Raw genomic sequence first — 22,680 nt, 5'->3', positions numbered from 1 at the left:
CAGAGAATGAAGTGATAATTTCTATGTGCACTTGGTTTTATGAATTTCAAGTTTCTTGATGCCAAATAATTGAATTAGAGTCAATTCTGCTATAACACAATGTATCAGTTCCTAAAAAAAATCACTACGCTATGTAAAACCGAGAAATGAAAACCTGAGGGTTCATATAAAAATAGGGATAGGATACAATACTCAGAAATGTCATCAGTGGTACATTAAGAAAATACAGACATTTAATCAAATGGCAGCAACATTTTACATGTGTTAAATGGTTAAGAAATACATAAATACTACACTAAATATTGCAATTTACCTTGAAAAGGACCTGAAGTTTGCTTGTGGAAATGCCCTTCGGAAGTTTGGCAATTTGTGTTATATTGTGAAGAGTGGAACACGAGCAGTGAATGGATGTGGTTTTTCTAACATGCATGGTGTGGTGAGGTAGCTGGTGGATGAGGTTGTGTATTTTGTGTATTCCTACTCTTCTAGGTTTAGCTGGATGCAGTTTTCTGCATTCATCAAGCATTTCTTGTACATAAGATCACACATAAGCAAACACAAAATTTGTGTTATGCTTAAATTGTTCCATAATCTATCAATCAGGTTAGAACAAATTTTCAGTTTCTAAACATGTGTTACAGGAGAATCGACTGTATAATAATTCCTTCAACACTTTCACATTTATGATCTCGCTTTATTCTCACCACCACCCAAGCAGACAGGGAAGCAATTGTCCTCCCATTTGTTTGTTTGTGGGGAAATCCTGACCTGTTAAAGGCCACATAGTAACTGAAAGAAACTGTGCCAGAACTTGCTCAGGTGTGTGTGAGTCCTGGGCAAGTGTGTTTTCCTCTGAGAAGCAGGACACTCCTGAACATGTGTACAGAGAGCATTAAAAATGTGGGCAAATTCTCAGAGGCTGGGTTAGAACTCGAATTACCTCATTTTCAGTTTGATCAGTTCAACAATTTATAAATGTCTGCTAGGTACCACACTCATCCTTGTCTTACCATCTCCATAACACATCGTTAATGCTTAAATGTGATCTGTTTTCTTAATTGCATGGATCTAAAACCCAGCCATGAGAACTCAGTTTATACTTTTTGATATGTCCTTATTGAACAGTTTTAAATGTGTAGAATGTTTTAGAAACCATTTTTTAATTAATCTTCACAGCCCAGAGGTCATACCGGCTGTCAGGGCATTTGACAAGGCTAGTCTAGTCACCGTTCTTCATTTCCAGGAGTCGCCCTGTTAAGCTTCTCAGAAGACCGATGAAGAAGGGTGCAATCCCAAAGTCTAGGAGTGACTTTGATTTTGAGCATTAATTGATGGAGAAAATACATTGTTAATTACTCCCCTGTCTATATGTGTGCCGAGTTAGACCAATCAGCTCTATTTCCAGAAGGTTTAGGTTTTTTAAGCACCTCCTATGGTCAAAGTAGTGGTCAATGCTGTGGGAGATACAAAAGGACAAGATATTGTCCCCGCCATCAAGGAGCTGATTTGGGCGTCTGTTTGATGACTGAAGAGAATCTTCTCCAACGTGCTTGTATTTTTATGGCAGAATCTAGGTGGGTGAGCATGCACAGGTGAATAATGAGCCACCATCTCTAGCAATCAGCTTAGTCAACAAGTGTGTGTTGTGTTCTGATCACTGAGTATTGTAAAATCATGAGTTTAGGAACACCTTACAAAAAATTTCTTCACCAGCTTTCCATTATTTAAAGATTTACTTTGCGTATTAATAAGTTTCTTTATAGTTAAGTGTTGATAGGTCTTGTCTGTAAACTCCACATCCCAGGGGCCATCCAGGTGATGACAGCGCTGCACCTGCAGAACCGCAGCCCAGGTTTGAGTTCTCTCTTGGGTTCTCTTGGGTTCTGCCCTTTATGGCCCCGAAAGATCAAGAGAAGCCTGGCCCACCTCTATTTTCTAAATTCTTTTCAGACATCAAACAAACAATAATAGCAAAAATGACCAAACAAGGTTACAAAATTGTAGTATATTTAACGTGTTCACATTATCCATTTTGATGAATTAATGCTTTTTCACACACAAAGACACTAATGTGACTACGGTAAATATATAAATGTTTGGGAATAAAGTTAAAGTTTAAATTTGAAGCCCTTTCTGAATGCAAGGCCCAAAAATATTCCTTCCCTTTTCTCTCTTTCCTCAATCCCATTTGCTTTACACAGTATGATTTTTCTGTTTTAAGTTATAATTGCTTTTATGAGACTATATAACAGGTCACTAAGTGTGTTCTATGTCAGTTTATCCTAAACTCTCTGCCCTATTAAAAAAAAGTAATCTTTATAAAAGAAGGAAAGAAAATATTTTAAAATAAACATTCTGATTGCCAGAATCTGAAGTAAACTTCAGAGTTAGTTTTACATGTGGTAGAAATGAGAAGAACTAGGTTTGTCTATTTGACACTTACCATAAATTCCTTGCTTTACAATGACACCAGCTGATGACTAAATGAGACTAAAATATGTGTCTTGTGCTTCCTGGCCAGAATTTAAAAACTTAAACATCCTTCACAAATCCATAGGCTATGAGATTCAGCTTAGATTCACTTGTTAAGGGTCTAGAAGAAATATAACAGCAGATCTAATAAAATTAAATGTTCACTACCTCTATGTTCTGTTACTCTCAACCCATCCCCACCTACCCCTTATTTTGTTTTATTTTCTCAGGGAAGCAAAAAAATTTGTGAGTGAAAATGAAGGGGCTCTTGGGAAAGGCAAAGGAAAACGGTGGTTTGCATTTAAGATGATGATGGCCAAGGTAAGTGTTTCATAATTCAGTTTGGTTGATGCAGTATATTCTCAATGGAAGCCATATTGCCCCCAGGGGGCAGAAAATTGGCTCCATTCTGAGAGAGTGAAAAAAATCTTATACTTTACATGTATAAAGCACAGATGCACATACAGGACATACACAGTATATCTGTGGTATTAAAATTTGGGGCAGGGGGCAATTCAGAAAAAAATGCTCCTTAGAGGAGTTAAAATGAAAAATAAGTTGAGAAACATTGATTTATGGCAAAAGACTAACATGTGATTTTTTTTTTCAGTTCCAAATGTAAGATTGTGTCCCCTTCATTTTTATTTCCTGGTGGTTAATGGATTGCGGGTGAAGGTTTCTTTCTCAACATGTCTACAGGTTACAGGGCCATATTAACTCTTCTCTACCAGCAATATCAACTGGATAGAAAAATAAATTGGGTAGAAAAAAACAGATGATATACCAATAGAAACACAAGTTTTTGGAAAAGATAGAAAAGAACTAACATTTATTTAGTATTTACTATATGTCAAGCACTGAATTGAATCCTTTTATAAAGTTATCATGTTTAATTTGCACAGCAAAGTATGTATGCAGTTGCTATTTCCCCTCTTTACAAATGTCATGCTACCTGTAAGCTAAATGTGTTCCCATGAAGATGAAGGTTTGTGAATAAAGTTTATATAGCTTAAATATGAAATATATTTAGATAGACATATCTGTGAGATATATATATATATATATATATATATATATATATATGTATATATGATTAGTTTTGCCTCTTTTTACAATTTAAATAAATGGCTGGTTTCTTGGTGATAAACTCCTTTAATTTTTGCTTGTCTGGGAAACTCTTTCTCTCTCCTTCCATTCTGAATGATAACTTGGCAGGGTAGAGTATTCTTGGCTGTAGGTTTTTTCCTTTCAGCAGTTTAAATATATTGTGCCTCTCCCTTCTAGCCTGTAAGGTTTCTGCTGAGAAGTTTGCTGATAGCCTTATGGGCTTTCTGTTGTATGTCACTTCTTGCTTTTCTCTTGCTGGTTTTAGGATTCCCTATCTTCAACTTTTGACATTTTAATTATAATGTGTCTTGGTGTGGACCTCTTGGGGTTTATCTTGTTTGGTGCTCTCTGTGCTTCCTGTACCTCAATGTCTGTTTCCTTCCTTAGGTTAGGAAAGTTTTCAGCTATTATTTCTTCAAATATATTATCTGCCCCTTTGTCTCTCTTTTCTCCTTCTGGGATACCTATAGTACAGATGTTAGTGTGCTTGACATTGTCCCAGAGGTCCCTTTGACTGTCCTCATTCTTTTTAATTCGTTTTGCTTTTCTCTGATCAGCTTGGGTGATTTCCTCTAGTCTTTTGTCCAGTTCTCTGAAGCATTCCTCTGTATCATCTACTCTGCTATCGAGTCCCTCCAGTGAATTTTTCATTTCCAGTATTGTATTCTTCATTTTTGATTTGCTGTTTTTTATATTTTCAAATTCTTTGTTGAAGTTCTCACTGAGTTATCAATTCTTCTCCAAAGATCAGTGAGCATCCTTATGACTTTCTGTTTGAACTCTTTGCCAGGTAGATTGTTTATTTCTGTTTCACTTAGTTCTTTTTGTGGGGTTTTGTCTTTTTACCTTACTTGGAATGTATTCCTTTGTCTTTTCATTTTGCCCCATTTTCTCTGCTTCTGTCTATGTATTAGGTAGGTCAGCTATGTCTCCTGATCTTGGAGAGGTGGCCTTATGTAAGAGATGCCTTATGCGGCTCAACAGTGTGCTTCCCTTTAGTCACAAGTTCCAAATGTCCCAGGAGTGTTCCCTGTGTGGGCTATGTGTGTCCTTCTTTGTGGCAGGGTTGCTCTTGCTGAAGCTGCCCAGGGAGGCTAGGCTGTCACCCTGGCTGGCTGGTTGTAATGCTCAGCTGTGTGTGGCTGCTATGGACCCTTCAGTCACTTTCTTGGGCATGGGGAGCCCTAGCATGGTTGGCTATATGGTCTAATAACATGTTCTTCTTGCAGTTTTTCTGGTAAGTGAGTAGGCCCCCAGTGTGGCTGGCTGCTAGGCTCAGGGGCTTACAATTGCTGTAGGCCTCCAGCCTGCAAGGCTGTTGTCGGCTCTTTCAGGATTGCAGCTGAGTGGGGCTGGCCCCAGGCATGAGAGCACCCAATTGTTTCAGGCTTTGGAAGATGGGGCTGATCCTCTATGTGGCTGTTGGAGAAGCACAAGTCTGTAGCAGACAAGTCCCACCATGTACAGGGCTACACACCCCATCAACACAGTCCTACCCCATGCTTGCACCCCAACCCACTAAAGTGGACCCAGTCACCCCACTGCAGAGGCCCCACATACTCTACCAATATCTCACAACTCTACCCTCTCCTTGCACATGCCCTGCCACACAAAGGTGGACCTACCATCCTGGCTGCAGAGGTTCCAGGCACCCTGCCTATGCAGGCCCACAAGTTGCCCAAGGGCTTGCTGTTGGGTGGGGCCAGTCCCTACGTCAGGCTGCCTGCTTTAGTGAGCTGGATTAAATCAATGCTCTAGTGAGTGTGACAGACCACTGGGCTAATAGGCCAGGGGAAGAACTCCAATAGCATCTGCCAGTGTCTGTGTCAGCATGTTGGTATGGTCACAATAATGGCTGCCACCAATGTCTCAGTCCATGGAGAGGTCTTAACTCTCACTGAGATGTACTCAGAGCCTATCAGGTGAGTCTCTTTTCACCAAAGGACTGTGCACCTTTTATTCTGGTGATTTTAGGTTGCTTTCCAAAATGGGTAAATTTGTGCATAGTCCCTTTAAGAGTGGCCTTTTTTTCCCTTATGTCCAATAGCTTTTCTCGGGATATTCCCCATTGTAGTTAATGGCCAGCAAAAGCCAGATATTATGACATTTATCTCAGTTGTGCAGAGTCCAAAGGCTGCCTATAGTGGTAATGCTCTCCTCTCTGATTCCCCTACTCTTCCAGGGAAGGCTGCGTACCTTAGGATTGCTCCCTGCTGGCCATGAAGTGCCATGGCTCATGAAGGTGGCATTTTTCCTCTCCAGAAAGGAATTTCTGCCTCTTCCGCCTCAGTCAGGACTGTCTCTTGTTGCAGGGGTTCTTTTCATCTAGTTTTCAGTTCTCTCTCAGGGTTAATTCTTCCAAGAGTAGTTGGAAATTGGTTGTGTCCATGAGAGGAGGTGAGTTCAGAGTCCACCTACGCTGCCTATCTTGACTAAACCCTCCCAATTTAAATAAATGTAATTGTATAGTATTTATGCTTTTCTTTCTGACTTCTTGATGCAATGTTACGTTCATGAGATACACCCATGTTGTGGGAGGTATAGTCCATTTTTATTGGTGTGTTGTGTTCCACTGTATGAAGATATCACAATTTATTTATCCATTCTGTTGTGGATGGACATTTAGATCATTTCTAGTTTGGGTAATCTTTTGAACTTCAGACTTGTCTCATACTATTATTTAGGCTCCATGTGTCTATCCAGTACACACATTACCCCAGGAAAATGTGCACATATGCAAAGTTATCTGCCTCATTCCCTTTCTTCCTAGTTGTCCTCTTAACTATGAATGGCCCAACACCATGGGGTAATATGGAAGGAAGATGTTTTTAAAAACTAATTTATGATACTTTTTCTTCTTCCCTTCCCTATGACACTGGGCCTTTCATTTAGCTGACTGTTCTCCCTTTACTAGAATAAAAAGTGTCCCATGTCATTGCACTTACCATCCTGTATTGAAATTACCTGTTTATGTACAGTCTTCTCTAGTAGACCCAGAAGCCCTTCAAGGCAAGAACTATGTTTTATTCATATTTCATTAATTCCTTCATGAAATGAATATTTAATTAAACACATACCATTTGCTGATCACCTTATTAAGTGCTAACCCCGTGTCTGCTCTTTTGTCATCCAGCAGAATAAACAGATCTTTCTTGGTGGTCATTATTATTACTATGAAGCAAAGAGTCAATAAACATTTTTTAATTAAATTGGCCTATGGGTGGATGGGGTACAAGGAGGCAAGTGAAACCTACGTTTTCTTTTTTTCCAAAAAGCAGTATGTAGTGCCAGAGAGATCTTTCCAAGCTCATTGTCTTGAGATATTTGGGATGGGGGTGAGGGAGAAACATCTTGACAAACAAGGTTGGGTTTTACTGTTGTGCTTGGCTTCCTTTTCAGAAATGGGCAAAGTTTCTCCGTGATTTTGAGAACTTCAAAGCTGCTTGTGTCCCATGGGAAAATAAAATCAAGGCCATTGAAAGTAAGTGCTCATCAACTCTCATTAGGTGGAGAACATTGTCTTAGACAAACGTCTCGCAGGCTTATCAGATGTCTTTCTCAGTTTCTGTACTATTGGAAAGATTAAAAATGAGAAAACAAAGCAACCAAAACATTTCTTATATCCTCTTTGCTCACTGTGAAGATTTGCTAACACTTATCAATCACAGCACTGGAGACCCCAAATCTCCCTTCCTACATTAGACCAAAATATTCTCATTTTGACCTATTTTCTCTGCTACACAGAGAAGTCAGTATTGTGCACAGTGACACTGAGTCATATCATTGGGAATGCAGAGATTTTATTTTGGCAATGAACATGACATTGAAAATATATACTCTCATGCTTGACACACAATAATCAAAATGAACGATGTCTAAAACTGGTGAAGAAATCTTAAAGTCTCATTTTCAAACCTCTGAAGTAGAATAAGCAATAATCGTCCAGGAACTTGCTATGAATATCATATTGTGCCTTCATTTTTTACAATATTCATAGTGTGCGGAGAAGGCAGGAGAATACACCCAATCAAAGCCCTGTTAAGTACAGTGTTCCAGAATAAGGATAAGGCAAATAAAATTTTTAAAATATTGTAAATATAAAAGTAAATCATTTTAAAAAATAATAAAGAATGTAAAGAAAAATGGATAACATTTAAAACAGTTTCGAGCACAATCTTGCCATATTCTGGTTTCAAAGAGTTTTGACTGGGATCTGATTTTCCTCCATGCCTCTCCAGATTGCCAGGCAGGTTTTCCCTCTGGTTAAATGTGGTGTCGGGTAATTAAAATGGAGGCTCAATAGGGAGCTAGCACAGTTGATGGATATTTCACTGACATGATCGGGCAGGTTTTAGGAGTGACTATTCCTCAGTCCTCTATCTCTCATTATCAAATGACAATGAATTAAAATACATCAGCTCATTAATTGTACTTCTTCCCACATATTCCTGTACCATCCTTTCTTGCTTTATTTTCCTCCTTAACTCTTATCACTATTCAAAATATTGTAGTTTTAATTTAATTTAATTAAAAAATATTTTATTTTTTCCCCATTTTATTGAGAAATTGACAGACATCACTGTATAAGGCATACAGCATGATGGTTTAATTTAAAAATATTTTGAAATAATTACCACAATAAGTTCAGCTAACATCTGTCTTCTTATATCGATACAATAAAAAGAAAAGAAAGAAAAAACAAATTTTTTCCTTACGATGAGAACTCTTAGGATTTACTCTCTTAACACCTTTCCTGTATATCATACAGCGGCGTTAGCTATACACGGTCATCACGTTCTATGTTACATCCCTAATACTTATTTGTCTGATAACTGGAAGTTTGCACCTTTTGATCACCTTCCTACTGTTCCCCTTCCCCCGACTCCTGGCCTCTGGTAACCACAAATCTGATCTTTTCTTCTATGAGTTTGGTTTTTATTCTTTTTTATAGATTCCACATATAAGTGTAGTCATGCGATATTTGTCTTTCTTTGTCTGATTTATTTCACTTAGCATAATGGCTTCAAGGTCCATCCACCCAAGGTCACAAATGGTAGGATTGTGCTTTCATTTCTTTTTATTTTGTGTTAATTTCTTCCAATAGACATGGAAGCAGAGATTTTATTTTGTTCATTCCTGGATCCCCAGACCTAGAACATGCTTAGTCTTATTAAATGTCTTGAATAAAATTAAGTAGTAGATATCTTCCAGAAGTCTACCATTCTAGGAAATGGAAAAAGGAATTTAGACTCATCGAAAAAGAATAGACAACATGAAATTCTTAGGTTTCAACTGTGCAGCTGAAATATGGTACCTTGAGAGGCACTGGGGAACAGAAGGCCATTTGGAGCTTTAAGATCCTCTTGCACTTTGTGTAGCAAGAACTCTTGATTTGGTTCTTGCTTTGCCTCAGGTTAGCTGTTGACCCTGAACTATCATTTAATTCCTCTGGACCTCAGTCTTTTCATTTATAAATGATGGGGTTGAATCTTGATCCATTATGAGAATGTATCCCAAGAAATTTATAATTAATGATAGTTAAAATATATACATTTGCAAATTGTTTATTTTTAACGTATACTATGGCAGATTCCAGCCTTTCTCAATAATAACGTCATGCTCACTTACATTACAATAGCATGTCTTGAATGGGATAGAGACAGATGGAATGATTTTTATTGCCAGAAATTGCACACAGGAATAAGTTACATACATGACCACCAGCGATCACGTGCGTCACAGTGGGAAAGACAGATGGAGAGCTATGCAAGAATACTTTCAGTTTTCTTCCCTACTCTCCTCATTCCTCAGAAACTTTGGAACAGTGAAGCTGGACAATTCAAGCAAATGTAGATTATTTTCACTTCCATATGTAATTTACTAATTGGTTAGGTTGTCCTGGTTTCTTCACCTTTAATGGTGCTTTGCCTCACTATGAAGAATTGACCCTTGTTTTCTATCCTATCAGCAATCACCATAACCACCATTTATTGAGTGCCACCATGAGTCAGACACTCTACAAACATTATTTCATTTAATCTTTGATGTGCCTACAATGTACACATGAGACTTCCTATTTTAGAGTTGTGGTTACATAACTGTCCCAGAATTAGTTCGTGTAGGAACTGAGATTTAAGGTGAAGTCTTTTTGAGGCCAAAGCTTGTACTTTTCTCAATGTGGCATACTGATTTTTACTTTGAGGAAGATTTTATAAACTTTTTTCTTTGCACCAAGTCCTAGAGAGGATTCTACCAGGCCAAGAGCACGATGAGTAGTTGTAGATTTCCTTGATAGTTATCCTGTTTGTGGAACTATTTTCCATTTTCTCATGTATTTATTTTGAATGAGTTATTTGTTTAATTGTATATTTCATATTCTATACGATGCTTAATGTACTGAGATTTTTGTGGTAATTGTAAGTACGCCATATGCTTTTATATGACTGTATTAGTTGAAAAGTAAGAAACCTATCTAAAGTGTATTAGCAGAGTCGTTGGTTGGACTAACCATCTCATAGAAAGTACTCCACCAAAGATAGAGAAAGCATGACGGTCTTTGAAGCTAACTGAATGGAAAGTAGGAAGAAATGGGACATGAAATTGATTTTCTAAAGATCGAGGTCTTTTTGGCCCTTGCTGGCTCCATAATTTGGGCAATCCTTTTACATCCTTGGCCTTCTGTTTCTACATTTGGAGTTTCTACAAAATTCAGGGTTTAACTAGGTACTGCATAAGGCCATTTCCAACCCAACACTCTATGACTTAATAATTACCCTCAGTTTTAAATGTGTATGTAAGCATGTGAAGTTCTTTGTACTTTTGAGTGATAAATTATTAAAACAGTTAAATGGAAACAGATTTATACTGAGAGGGCTGCATAATTTACATTCTCTGCAAATTCTTTTCAGAAAAAAGTAGGTTAAACATTCACTCTATTTATAAAACATATATTTTACGTTATAAAATGAATATAAATGCTTTTCCCTTGGAGAAATCATCTTACAAAAGTTTCAGAAATATTACTGTATTCCTTTTGAAAGTCAGAATCATCTAACATATGATAATCTTCAGAATAAACTTGATTAATTAATTGAGAAAATACTTACTGAGTGCCTACCATGTATTAGGCATGTTTCCAGGTATTGGGGATGCCATGCTGATGAAGACAGGCAAGGACTCTGCCCTCATTGATCTTATATCCAAATGTGTTAGTGTATGTGTGGATGGGTAAGGTGGATGCAGAAGACAGATTATAAAATAAAAGCAATTAACTAATGAAGATGATTATGGATTGTGGTAAGGTGCATGTTCATAGAGGAGGAGTTGACCTCCATTCCCAACAGTGTTTCTGATCCACCTCACCCTCCTTCTGCTCAATCTCTAAATAAATACTAAACAAATATTTTTTAAATGTGGTTTTAAAGGAGTCCCAAATTACCAGGCTTCACTAAATTTCCACAAAGCTCTGCCCAAACATCGGCAGAGTCAAGAGCGGAACTCAAGTCAGAGTCTAAAACTGCTGTTTCCATCTTGATTCCAGTAAGACCTGCATCTTTTTACTTCTGTGGGCTAAGCATTCACCTGATTACTCCCAATTTTTTTCCTCATAAAAATAGATTTGATAATTCCGGCCACAGAGAGGTGTCATGAAGTTCTACCTCACATGGGATGCTGTTGAGTTTTACTGTCATGCCAGCCCTGTGAAGAGGTCGTGCCTAAAACCTTAGAGTCACCCACAGGGATGCACCTGATTAGCCACATTGCATTTCATATTTTGCTGAAGAAGTTATATATTTGTACTCCCAGGAAATATAATCTATACCCATTGTGACACCAGCATTACTATTAAAGCTGTGAATTAAATCATTGAATGTCTTTTTAAGCTGAAGAGTACAAGTCTTTCTCAGAAGTGAAATCCACTTCTTGCTAATAGTAGATTGCAACATCAAAATTAAGGTGCAACAGACCTATTTTTCAGACTGGAAAGATCTTTAACTAGGCAATCCTAAGCATAGAGTTTAAACCTCGTGTTTCTTTTTTGGCTTAGGGGCTCCAGAAAACACAAATCAAGTTTGCCACATTTAATCCCCTATCCCTAAACCAGGTTGAAAGAAACTACTTCATATCCTCACCTCACAAGATGGTGTTTATATTGTACTCATACAGCAGGTGATTTAATTGATCTTTTCCCATTTAGGAATGCTCATATTTGTCTGCTTGTCTTATTACCCATCTGTTCAAAAGGAAATTATACATCATGACAGACTACAAATTAGTTTGCCTTAATAATAAATAACCAGAGGGAGAGGTGAAACTTTAATCTTAACTTAAAAGAAACACAGGCAAATTCAAGAACAAGAATATTGCATAAACTTAAGGGCTCACATTAATACATACTAAAGACTCTGTTTTCATATATTAATAATTCATCATGGAAACAGCATTTATTAGTTAGATTAAAAGAGAAAAGAATTGGTCATTTGTGGGCAACTTCCAAATGTGTGAATTTGACTGGCCTTGGCTGATTGATGGATATTATTTATATCTATTCTTTCAGACACACACATTCATTGCATATGTATTCTATATAGCACAGTTTTTTAAAAAATTAATTTAACTGTGATTCTGCTTGAGGAGCTATGTAGCACTGTGGTTAAGAGAGATCTAGATTTGGAGTCAAACACCTATAGATCAAGACTGCCTGGTTTAGAGCCCAGGCTCCATCATTTACTACCCACGTAACTACCTCTGTAACCCTGGCTCTGTCATTTACAAGCTATGCAACTTGCAGAATTAAGTCTCTGTAAAATGGGAGTACAGTAGATTTCCCTGGCAGGGATTTGATAGTTAAATGAATTAATTCACAGAGATCAAAGAGATCTTTGATAATCAAATAGGTTCTTTGATAATCACTTCAGGTTCAACTTCAAGTTGCCCAAGAAGATTCATTAAATGTTAGCTATTATTACTATTAATCAAGTCTTGGATCAGTCAACTGCTATGTTTAAGTTTTTGATTCCCTGTCCTCACAGTGGGCCTAATACACTTACCAGGTTCTAGAGGTAGTAAAATGAGCTGAGTCTGGTAAAGTTCTTAGTATACTTGATTGACTATCAAGATAGCTTATTGATCATTATTATTATTACCCATTATTGTTCTTTTAAATCAGTTTTATCTGATGGACTAAGCACGAGGAAATGACTGTTCTTTTAATTTATGGTCTTTTCTCCACACTACACCAAGATTTCTGGTTTGCGCGAGCACCAGTTTCTGTGAACAACCTTTGGAGGGATAGAACTGCTGGAACCAATGGGCGTGAAGAGGGAAGATTTCCCCTTTTTCATTCTTCTCTTGAGGCGGGGAAAGGTCCTATGGAGCTCGGATGTCAACCAGTTGATTCGTTTCCTCTCCTTTAAGCTCTTTGTTTTGTTATCGTTCTCTCCCCTCTGCCGTGGGTTGGTGTGATATGGAAGAAACACTGTCTTCTGGATTCCTCAGTCCCTTTGACCTGCATTTGGGTGTCTCCTATAATCACTCTAATTTTATTGAAATCTGTTTTCTGCAATTCATTTACTTTACACTAGGAGTCTGTAAACAAAAGGTTTAGCTGTCATTTCTCCACCTCCAAATAAAATAGTTGTGAAGCCACTTTCAAGTCTAAAAACTGCAGTTCAGAAGCTTTGGACTCTGAAGTATATTTCATTCATAATGAATATGGATTATATATGGGGGAGGGGATATTTTCTGAAACATTTCAATTTGCTCCTCTTTTTTGCCTTTAGATATATTTACACTCTACATCCAACCTAAGAAACTCATTTGCCAGGAGTTGTGAATAGGGGGCTGGGAAAGGGTGGGCTGTGGGGCTGATTAGAAGAGCAAAACTGTAAAAGCCAGGAAGGAAGGAAGCAAGGAATGAAGGGCAGAAGGAAGGAGAGAAGGAAAGAAGGAAGGAAGGAAGGAAGGAGGGAGGGAAGGAAGGAAGGAAGGAAGGAGGGAAGGAAGAAAAGAAGGAAGGAATGAGGGAGAGAATGAAAGAAGGAGGGAAGGAAGGAGGGAGGGAAAGAAGGAAGGAAGAAAGGAAGAAAAGGAGGGAAGGAAGGAGGGAGGAAGGAAGGAAGGAGGGCAGGAAGGAAGGAAGGAGGGAAGGAAGGGTTGGGTCAGTATCCTATGCTTGGGACTCTATACCAGATGGTCTTATGTGTGTTTCCAAGGAAAAACTTATCCTGGATACCAACAGATGGAGGTTCTCCTCTAGTTAATGAGTAACTGTAATGGCTAACAAGCTAGAAGTTCACTGCCTTCAATAAAACATGACGAGTGAACCTGGCTGAGGCAGTCCTCGGCTAGTTTTACCAGAGAACATAGATAACAGCCAGAAAACGATATGAAATCACTAGGAGCCAGGTGGATGCTCAGATGTCCTAGGAGGGGTGGATGTACTTTAGCATTTCTGCAGATAGATCATTGCATCTCGTTACAGCACCTGGGCGGGGGTGGGGCATGGAGGTGGGTATCAAAACCATATACTTTTAGAAATCTTATAGAACTCTGCATCCCTCCACAAAGTGAAATGAATTCAGGTCTCTCTTTCGAGCATAAAGAAAAACAAGTATTCAGCCTTCAAAATAATTATTTCTTTCAAAATGTCCATTTAAACATTGACTTCATTTTAAGTTTCTGTGAAAACTGCCACTGTGTTATGGGAATAAGTAAGATGGTACCTAAAGAATAGACTAAGTTCCAGAAATAGAAGGATGACTCATGTGAGATCAGCCTCGTCTTAGTAAGCAGAGGCTGCAATTTGCTCCACACCAACCTCCCTCCTCCTGAAATAACGTTTCCCCACTGGCAATGTTTCGAAGTCAGAGAGCCCACGAAAACCATTGGTCACTGGATGTATTTTGCTGAATGCGTAAGGACAAAGGGGCTGATGCAGTGGGTGGCTAAGGATGTTTATTGTTTCTTCTTAGGAGACTGAGAATGAAAATTGAGGAGAGTGGGAAAACTAGCAACCTGATGTTGAACTTTAAGTGATTATCAAACAAACTTTGGCTTTTGTTAATCTTCAAAATCTCAACCCGCAGGGCTGGCCCCGTGGCCAAGTGATTAAGTTCTCTCGCTCTGCTGTGGCAGCCCAGGGTTTCGCCGGTTCAGATCTTGGGTGCGGACATGGCACTGCTCATCAGGCCACGTTGAGGCAGCGTCCCACATGCCACAACTAGAAGGACCTGCAACTAAGATATACAACTATGTATGGGGGGGATTTGGGGAGATAAAGCAGAAAAAAAAAAACTCAACCCGAGACTCCGAATTCCTGTTTTCCCTGCCTCTTCCATTCTCTGATTTAAGAAAATTCTTCTTTTTTTCCTCAGTCAGTAAGAATTGGACAGATCACTTCTCTTTTCACTGGTGAGTGCAAGTTGACAGCACGTCCTGCCTATCCCCTCCCAATTCACTCCCCAAAGCTGAAGTCATATTTTAAAGGTCGTGTTCCCAACTCCCCCCACTGCTTAACACCTCTCAATGACTTATCAGATTTAAAGTAAATTCCTCACTTTTTACCTTTCCTCGAGAGGCCCTAACAATGTGGTTTGGCATCTGTCTTCACCCTCATCTGTCACCACGTTTGCTTGTTCACTGTGCTCCAACCACCCAGGCCTTAGCTGTCTTCCTCAGTTGTCTCGAGCTCCTGCTTCCCTCACAGTATTTGCTGTCACTCTGTCCTTTGCATGAGCCGCTCTTCCCCAGCTCTGGGCATTGCTGCCTCTTCCTCCAACTTCGGGTCTCTGCTCCAATGTCACCTTCCCTGATGATATACCTCCTTCAACAAACCTATCTACAGCCACCCCTCTCCACATTTTACCTTCCTCCCTCTAGGACCAATCTGGCTATAATGATTATATATATAATTTTTCTAAAAATATAATTATATGGGGCAGGTCCTGTGGCCAAGTGCTTGGGTTTGCGTGCTCCACTTTGGCGGCCCAGGGGTTGCCAGTTCAGATCCTGTGTGTGGACCTCCACACTGCTCATCGGGCCGTGCTGTGGTGGCATCCCACACAGAAGAACTAGATGACTTACAACTAGGATATACAACTATGTACTGGGGCTTTGTGGAGAAAAAAAAAGAAGAAGATTGGCAGCAATTGTTAGCTCAGGGCCAATCTTCCTTACCAAAAAAGCAAAAAAAATATATATAATATATATCATATATACATATGTGATACACACATACATAATATATATCATATATAACATGCATATATAATATATAATACACATACATACAATATATGACATATAATATTGCGTATATCATGTATACATATAACATGATATGTAACATACTATATAATAGATATTATGATAAATATAGTTTTATTTTTTAATTCCCACATATTTGTTGTTGCTACAACTCACTGAAATGTCGGTTGTATTAGGGCAGCAACTCTGTGACATTGTGTTTCACATCCAAGACAATTCCTGACAGAAGCTACTTTAAATATGTGAAGAGCGAATGGGTGAACTTGAGCTTGTACGCTGTCCCTGTGAAATGCCAGTGCTGCAGGCAGACAGCCGAGGATGGTCTGGAGGATAAACAGCCATAAAGAGTGAGGTAAACTTTTCTGAGAAAAGTATTGTCGCCTGAGGAAAAGGAAGAGGAAGCACAGTAGTTATAATTATAACGATAGCTAACTACGGGCCAGGCACTATAATAACCACTTCACATATATTTACTCACTTAACTCCGTTAACTCAAGGAATAACATGGGCTCTTCAAACTGCAACTCAAGCCGTTAAACAAAAGACAGCTTTCCCTTGGGTGAGTCAGTGTCATTCTATACAACTACAGCTATGTGACAGAGAGGACTTTCATCGGATTCACATTTTCTCTTCCTGGATAGAAAAAGAATAGTAGACACTGTAAATGTGGAGAGAACCACTGTGCTGCAATGAGCAGACGTATTTTGGAAGGCACCGAGACATGGCTTTTGCTTTGTTTTAATTTTTTTTGACCTCTCTTTCAACCTTTTAATTTTCTTTTTAATAGGTCAGTTTGGGTCCTCGGTGGCCTCGTACTTCCTGTTCTTGAGATGGATGTATGGAGTCAATATGGTTATGTTTATCCTGACGTTCGGCCTCATCATGTTGCCAGAGGTGAGGTTCTGACTTCCAGTTTACAAAACATGCTGACACAAGTTTCTTGTGTGATCACTCTCTTAGAAAAGTTCTCTTCTCTTCTTTAAGAGTAGAATGACTGACTGACTACATTCACTTAGAGTCATAATATTTGTAACAAGGTTAATGTTCAAAATGGTGCCCATGGGCTGAAGGTCTTAATTTTTGCTCCAAAGGGTAGGTGAACCTCTTGAAATCATATATAAAATGCCATGTGTATGCTTAAATGGACTTTTTATGTGGAAAGCTTCACGGCTTCTATCATTCCCAAGGTGGTCCCTGTGCCCAAACATTAATTGCTCAAGAGGAAGGCTTTGACATCCAGGGACTTGCGTTTATTTATTTTGCCAAGTCTGCTTTGAAAGAAATGCTTCTTAACACAACTCAAGACATCCTGCTTGTCTGTCTGAAGAAGCACAAAGTGAGCAAATTTTTTTGATATATAAAGTAAGATAACCCAGACAGACAGACAGACACACACACACACACACACACACACACACACACACACACACAGTGGGGTGGCGTGGGATGGAGTTTGATGAGGTCTCTTCAGACCAAGGTCAGAGAGGAGAGTAAAACAGATAGTGGGTCCAGATGGAAGAAGAAGACAAAGCTTTGGGCAGATGCGGGAAAAGAGTCAACCAGCTAGGGCCAAGAAGCAAGACTGAGGTTGGGGTCTTCTCCCATTAGAAGTTAAATGACCCTGACCTCTATGGATGGTACCATACAAAAGTTGGGTCAGACATTATTTAAGCTACAAGGGGTCTTTTCACGTATCAATATTTCAAAGCCAATTTGTTCAATAAAGCATTGACAACAGCCAAAATTAAGTGTTTTGAGTAACTTTTTATCCCCCTAGTTTCATTTCAAGGCCAGTTTCTGGATCAAGCCTCCCCATGAGCACAATAATACTAATAGTGCCTTCCATTCATAAAGAGCTTTAGCTTTTAATAGTGCAAGGCACTTTCATTTCATTGACTTACTGACCCTCACAACAAATTTATGAGGTAGACTATAGAAGAGTTTTTCTTCCCCCGTTTTAAAAATGTGAAACTGAGTCACATAATGCTTATTGGACTTAGCTAACGGCTCAGAGTGAGTTTTTTTGTTTTAAGCTGATCTGAGACTAGGACTCATGATTCTATCTTTTGTCGCAAGATTTTGCACCCTAAACCACTACTTTTATAATCCTCGAGATAATTCCTGGAGTTCTACGGTCATGGGGCTCAGAGAAGACAGTGGATATAGATCAGAGGTCCTGCAGAGTCCATTTCCTAAGCAAAAACTTTCAGGAAATGCAGCAGAATGCATGTATTCCATCCATTTCAAATTAACTGCAGCTTTATTTTTGCTGATATCTCTAAGGAAACCTGAAACTCCATCGCCGGCTACTATGACGCCCTTAGTGTCAGATGTAGGGTGTAGTGGAGTTTGATCAGCTGCATTTTCTCTTTCCCCCACACCATGCTGCCTCCATGTGGAGAAAATGAAAGGATGTAGCTAATTCGTTCCAACTGTATGAAATCACGGAATGCCTAACATATAGTGGAGGGAGCTAATATGTGTTCGATTGGATTTATTCTTAGAACTAGGAAGCATGTTTGTTTGGGATGAGAGGCTGTGTTAGATGTTGAGGGGCATCCTGTTTTCTGGGCAATGATTACCAACTCCAGCAAAAGAACAAAAGAGGACGGGCACCCTGTATACTAATTTTACAGGACCACCACAGGGCAGGACTGGGCATCTTCGGGCAACAAGGCTACATTTTTCAGCCATCTCCACCTAGCAGCCTCACTCAGCATTCCTCTGATGCATTTGCCCTTTTGACCAAAGAAACTATGTCCTTGGACAATCCTGAGACCCTAATCTCCTCTGTCCTTTGTGGCCCCCAACTCTGGGGCAAGATCGCATGGGCAGAACCCACCCTCTGTTCTATTCAGTTCCAAGAAACCAGGAAGCTGCCCCAGAAGCCAGCAGCTTGCGTGGAGGGAAAGAGTAGGAGTTGGTTTCCAGCCCTTGCCCAGTCAAGCTCTGCACCTGGGCTTCCATCCACATTCATCCTTCCACCCCCAGGCCCAGGGAAGGGAAGTTTTCATCTCACAGAAGCAGCAGCATCTGCTTGGCAAGCCATATGCTTGCCCTGGGGCTAGAAGGGTGATTTTCCAGTTCTCACCAAGCCGGCTGGTATGACCCTACTCTTGTGCCCTCACTGGCTGACTTTGCCCCTGATGACTTCTCTCCTAATCTGGTAGCATGAGGTTAGGACAGTAAACCCGAATTAGTGGTGAAGCAGATATTATAATCAGGGTGCAATCTTCCCTCATAGATGACATGCTCAAATTCCATGAGTTAATCTCTTGACTCCTCTCTTCCTTGACATGAGGGAGAAAAATCTCCCTCCACGCCCACCTCTAAGGGGTATTCCCATATGAAGACATGGGTAGTATAATTTTCTTAAAAACTGTAGTCCCTCAAATGGCCACCTCTTTCCTTTCCAGACCTCCTCTCAATGAGACCAGTTTGGCAGTGGTGGTGGGTACTGGGGCTTCTCAGCAAGCCTCTGGGCAATGTGGTTGGCCCAACTGCTGGTGGTCCATCCACTGAACTTGGCATGTGGGGTCCTTAGCACTTTCTTTGCTTTTAACCCAGGATTTAGTAGTCGACTCCCAGAAAATGGGACCCCACGTGGAGACCCACAGAGTCCCCATGAAAAGTTTCATAAGTGCTTTTAAATAAAACCATTTGTGATCACATGTGTGACTCAGATGTTGTTTCCAATTATTAACTGCTTTCTTTGTTTCTCCATGTAGTACCTCTGGGGTTTGCCGTATGGCAGTCTACCTAGAAAAACAGTTCCCAGAGCTGAAGAGGCCTCTGCAGCGAACTTTGGTGTATTGTACGACTTCAATGTAAGTGTCTACAGGGCTCTGTTGGTAAGAGAATGAATTTTTCCTTACTCTCTGAAACCCCATGGCCTCCTCTTCCAGGACTGGATGAAGGTTTTAAGATAGATGTTGCTGCCTTCAGTTAAAAAAACAGAAAGAAAGAAAGAAAAAAAAAGTGAATAGGATTTAGGAATATGATAATATGATTAAATGGGAATATAGATTACTGAATGAATGTGAGCTCAGAGGTCAAAGACTTGAAGCAAATATTCTTATCTCTGACTTTGGAAGAGAACAAAAGAAGAGTTTGCACATGTGCTTTTTGGAAAATCATGTTGGATTCTTAGGGAATTAGAGCTTATACATTTCATATTAACCTCTTCACTTCCTAAACAAGTCTAGTTAGTGTTACCAAATAGTCAATACTAAATAAAGCTAAATATTAAGCACTATATTCTAACTTTCAAATAATACTAACATGAGTATCACTCAATTGTGGGACCCAAATGAGCATTACTCCATTGTAATACTAAAATAAGCGTTAGTCTTTGAGCTGTCCTGTGTGGGGGATTATTGCCATGGCAGAGACTCATTCCTGCCTATTGAAAAATCATTTTGGAGTGTGATTCAAGCCTGAGATAACTATTCAATTCCACACATTGTTTTTAAAATAGTGATCAGATTAGAGCTGTTTGAAAGTATATGGAATGAGAAAATAACAAGGTGGAGATTGGAGAATTGATAATTCGAAGAATTTTTGAAGAGTAGCAAGTGAGAATAAAATTTTATGTAGCCTGGGGAATGAAGGAAGGACAGAAAAAGAATCAATAGTTTTCATGTTCACAGCGTTGATATGTATATTTCATGGATGTTTTGAATTCTACCCTCCACCCCGCTAAGTTGTGAGCTTCCTAAAGAGAAGGTTGCATCTGCAACATCTTTGAAGCGTCTAACATAATACTCAACCAACAGAGGCTTAATGAATCTTGTTGACTGAAAATCCAGAGTAAGGGGGAGGATTTCTAGAGCTTTGAGATAAGAACCATAGAAATTAATTTATGTGCGCAGTACCAGAAAACATAAACTTTAAGAAAGGTTCCCAGTCAAGCTATAGAATAAGCATAGGGCATAGCAGCAGCTCTGACTTTGTGGCATTTGGAATCTTAAATCACCCCCATCACTTGAAATTTCCATTTCAATTCAGCATTTATTTATTGAGTATAAACATGCACTGGCTCTACAAAGATGAATGTGACATAATTCTTGACCTCAAGGTACTCAGGACAGAAGAAAGATACATCGGCAAATAGTGTACCATATGTTGTGCACTAAGATAGCAAAATGAAGAAAATCTACTGGGCAGCCGTGAGGATGTGGTTGTTAATTTTGCTTGGGAGGGTCTGCGCTTCATCAAGGACACGGCCTCTGAGTTAGATTTTACTTATCTTTTGTTTCTCCCTCCTATCACTTCTTACTTCTTCCATCTCTCTCTCCCACTCCCTCATTTAAATTTCGAATAATTTATTGCTATGTCCCTTGAAAATATTTTTATTTCTAATTCTCTTCCTCTGATAGCAAGATAATAAACTCCCAGTCTGGTTAATATGAACAAAAACTAATAATGTATCATTGGCATTTTCTGATGTTTTAGTCATACCAGAGAGAGGAAAAAGCGAAAAAAGGAACAAAAGGCCTTTTGATTTTTAAACGTATATTTCTGAAGTTTAAGCATTTATAAGTTTGTCAACTAACTGAAATAAGAAGTTTTGGAAAAAAATATCCATTTGAGATTTGAAAGATATTAACCAGTGGAGGAAGATGAAGAGGAAGGTGTCTGTAGGAGAGTTACTAAGGGGTGGATTAGAGAGTCTAGGCAGTGAGTACAGGAGGGAGGTAGGAGAAAGGGTTTGGGCATTAAGTGGGCTCACCAAGATTTTGTTACTGTCCTCAACAGATCTCTCATGTCCTGTTTGGTGAAATACTGTTTGGAGGTGGCTAGAGGATGACAGAAACCAGAGTATCCTAGGATATTCATTTTTCTTTATAATTCTAGGTCTGCCTAAAAAAGCAATCTAAGGCAATGAGAGAATATTAAAAGGTCAAGAAAAAATAAGAAAGTCATTAAAGTCATGTTATTCACTTATGGCCTTTCTTATTTTTTCTGCCTACTGTAACCACTCAATTATTTGGCATGTATCACAAAATAAGAGATTTTTAGAGATGGAAGTGCTCTTAGAGGTCTTCCATCCCACATTCCACATTATAAAGTTAGGGAAACTTTGAGTCACAGAAAAGTGTTTAGGGTCTTATGGCTAATAAGTGGCTCCTAATCTAGTGCTCTTCCTGTGTCCTGTATCACGTCAGTAATTTCTCTGTCATAATTTCCAACAGTCTTCTCACTGACTCTTTCTGGAACACAGACTGACTCCATTGAATCCTCTATCTATCTCACAAAGGGAGAAGGAGTTGAAAAAGTTGGATCCCATTTTCACCTTTAATAACAAACATGCGATTCCCAAATTGGCTTCTCAAATAGAAAGGTTTGATATTTACTCTTGCCTGGGTTCTTTACTTGATCCTCTGAACAGTTACCTCAAAGGGGTGCCCACTCTGTAATATAAGAAGATCTAAGTGGACAGCACAGCGTTTCATCTTTCATGGTGCCATGGAGGAAACCATTGACCAAATGCCCTTGACATCCCTGAAAACTCAGAATTCTGCACTTCCAAGGAGTCCCGAGATGCCAGGAAAAAAAGACAAGTTTCAGGCCCAGGACAGAGATGACTGGTGCCAGAACAGTCTAATTGGGCCATGGGTTGGTTTGTTGCATCTAAAATGGTTAATGTGCCAGCTTAGCTAAGCAATTTTACAAAGATACAAGTGAAGAAACACAGAAAAAAAATTTACAGAACACCGTAAAATAAATGCAAACATGACCTATTGTGGTAGAGGAGCCTATAGAATGAGAAGGTCAGAAAACCTTTGGGGTGGAGGTGGGGGAGGGTGTGAGGAGCTGCTTCTCTGTTGAGTT

The 22,680-nt window shown here is 39.3% G+C and overlaps 1 protein-coding gene across 1 annotated transcript in view; it reads left to right on the top strand.

The window, feature by feature from the left end:
• The window catches only part of TMC1 (transmembrane channel like 1), a 113,763-nt gene that overhangs the window by 32,018 nt on the left and 59,065 nt on the right, over window positions 1-22,680 (top strand). Inside the window, exons 5-8 of the mRNA XM_070589680.1 lie at window positions 2,703-2,793; window positions 6,979-7,060; window positions 16,634-16,740; window positions 19,575-19,673. Of these exons, the coding sequence (XP_070445781.1) occupies window positions 2,703-2,793; window positions 6,979-7,060; window positions 16,634-16,740; window positions 19,575-19,673 (379 nt within the window). The remainder of the gene's footprint in view (window positions 1-2,702; window positions 2,794-6,978; window positions 7,061-16,633; window positions 16,741-19,574; window positions 19,674-22,680) is intronic.

The sequence above is a fragment of the Equus przewalskii genome, chromosome 22 (genome assembly GCF_037783145.1).
Source record: "Equus przewalskii isolate Varuska chromosome 22, EquPr2, whole genome shotgun sequence".
Taxonomy (NCBI): Eukaryota; Metazoa; Chordata; class Mammalia; order Perissodactyla; family Equidae; genus Equus; species Equus przewalskii.
Note: the sequence above shows the minus strand (reverse complement) of the source record. Positions and strands in the feature narration are given on the sequence as shown.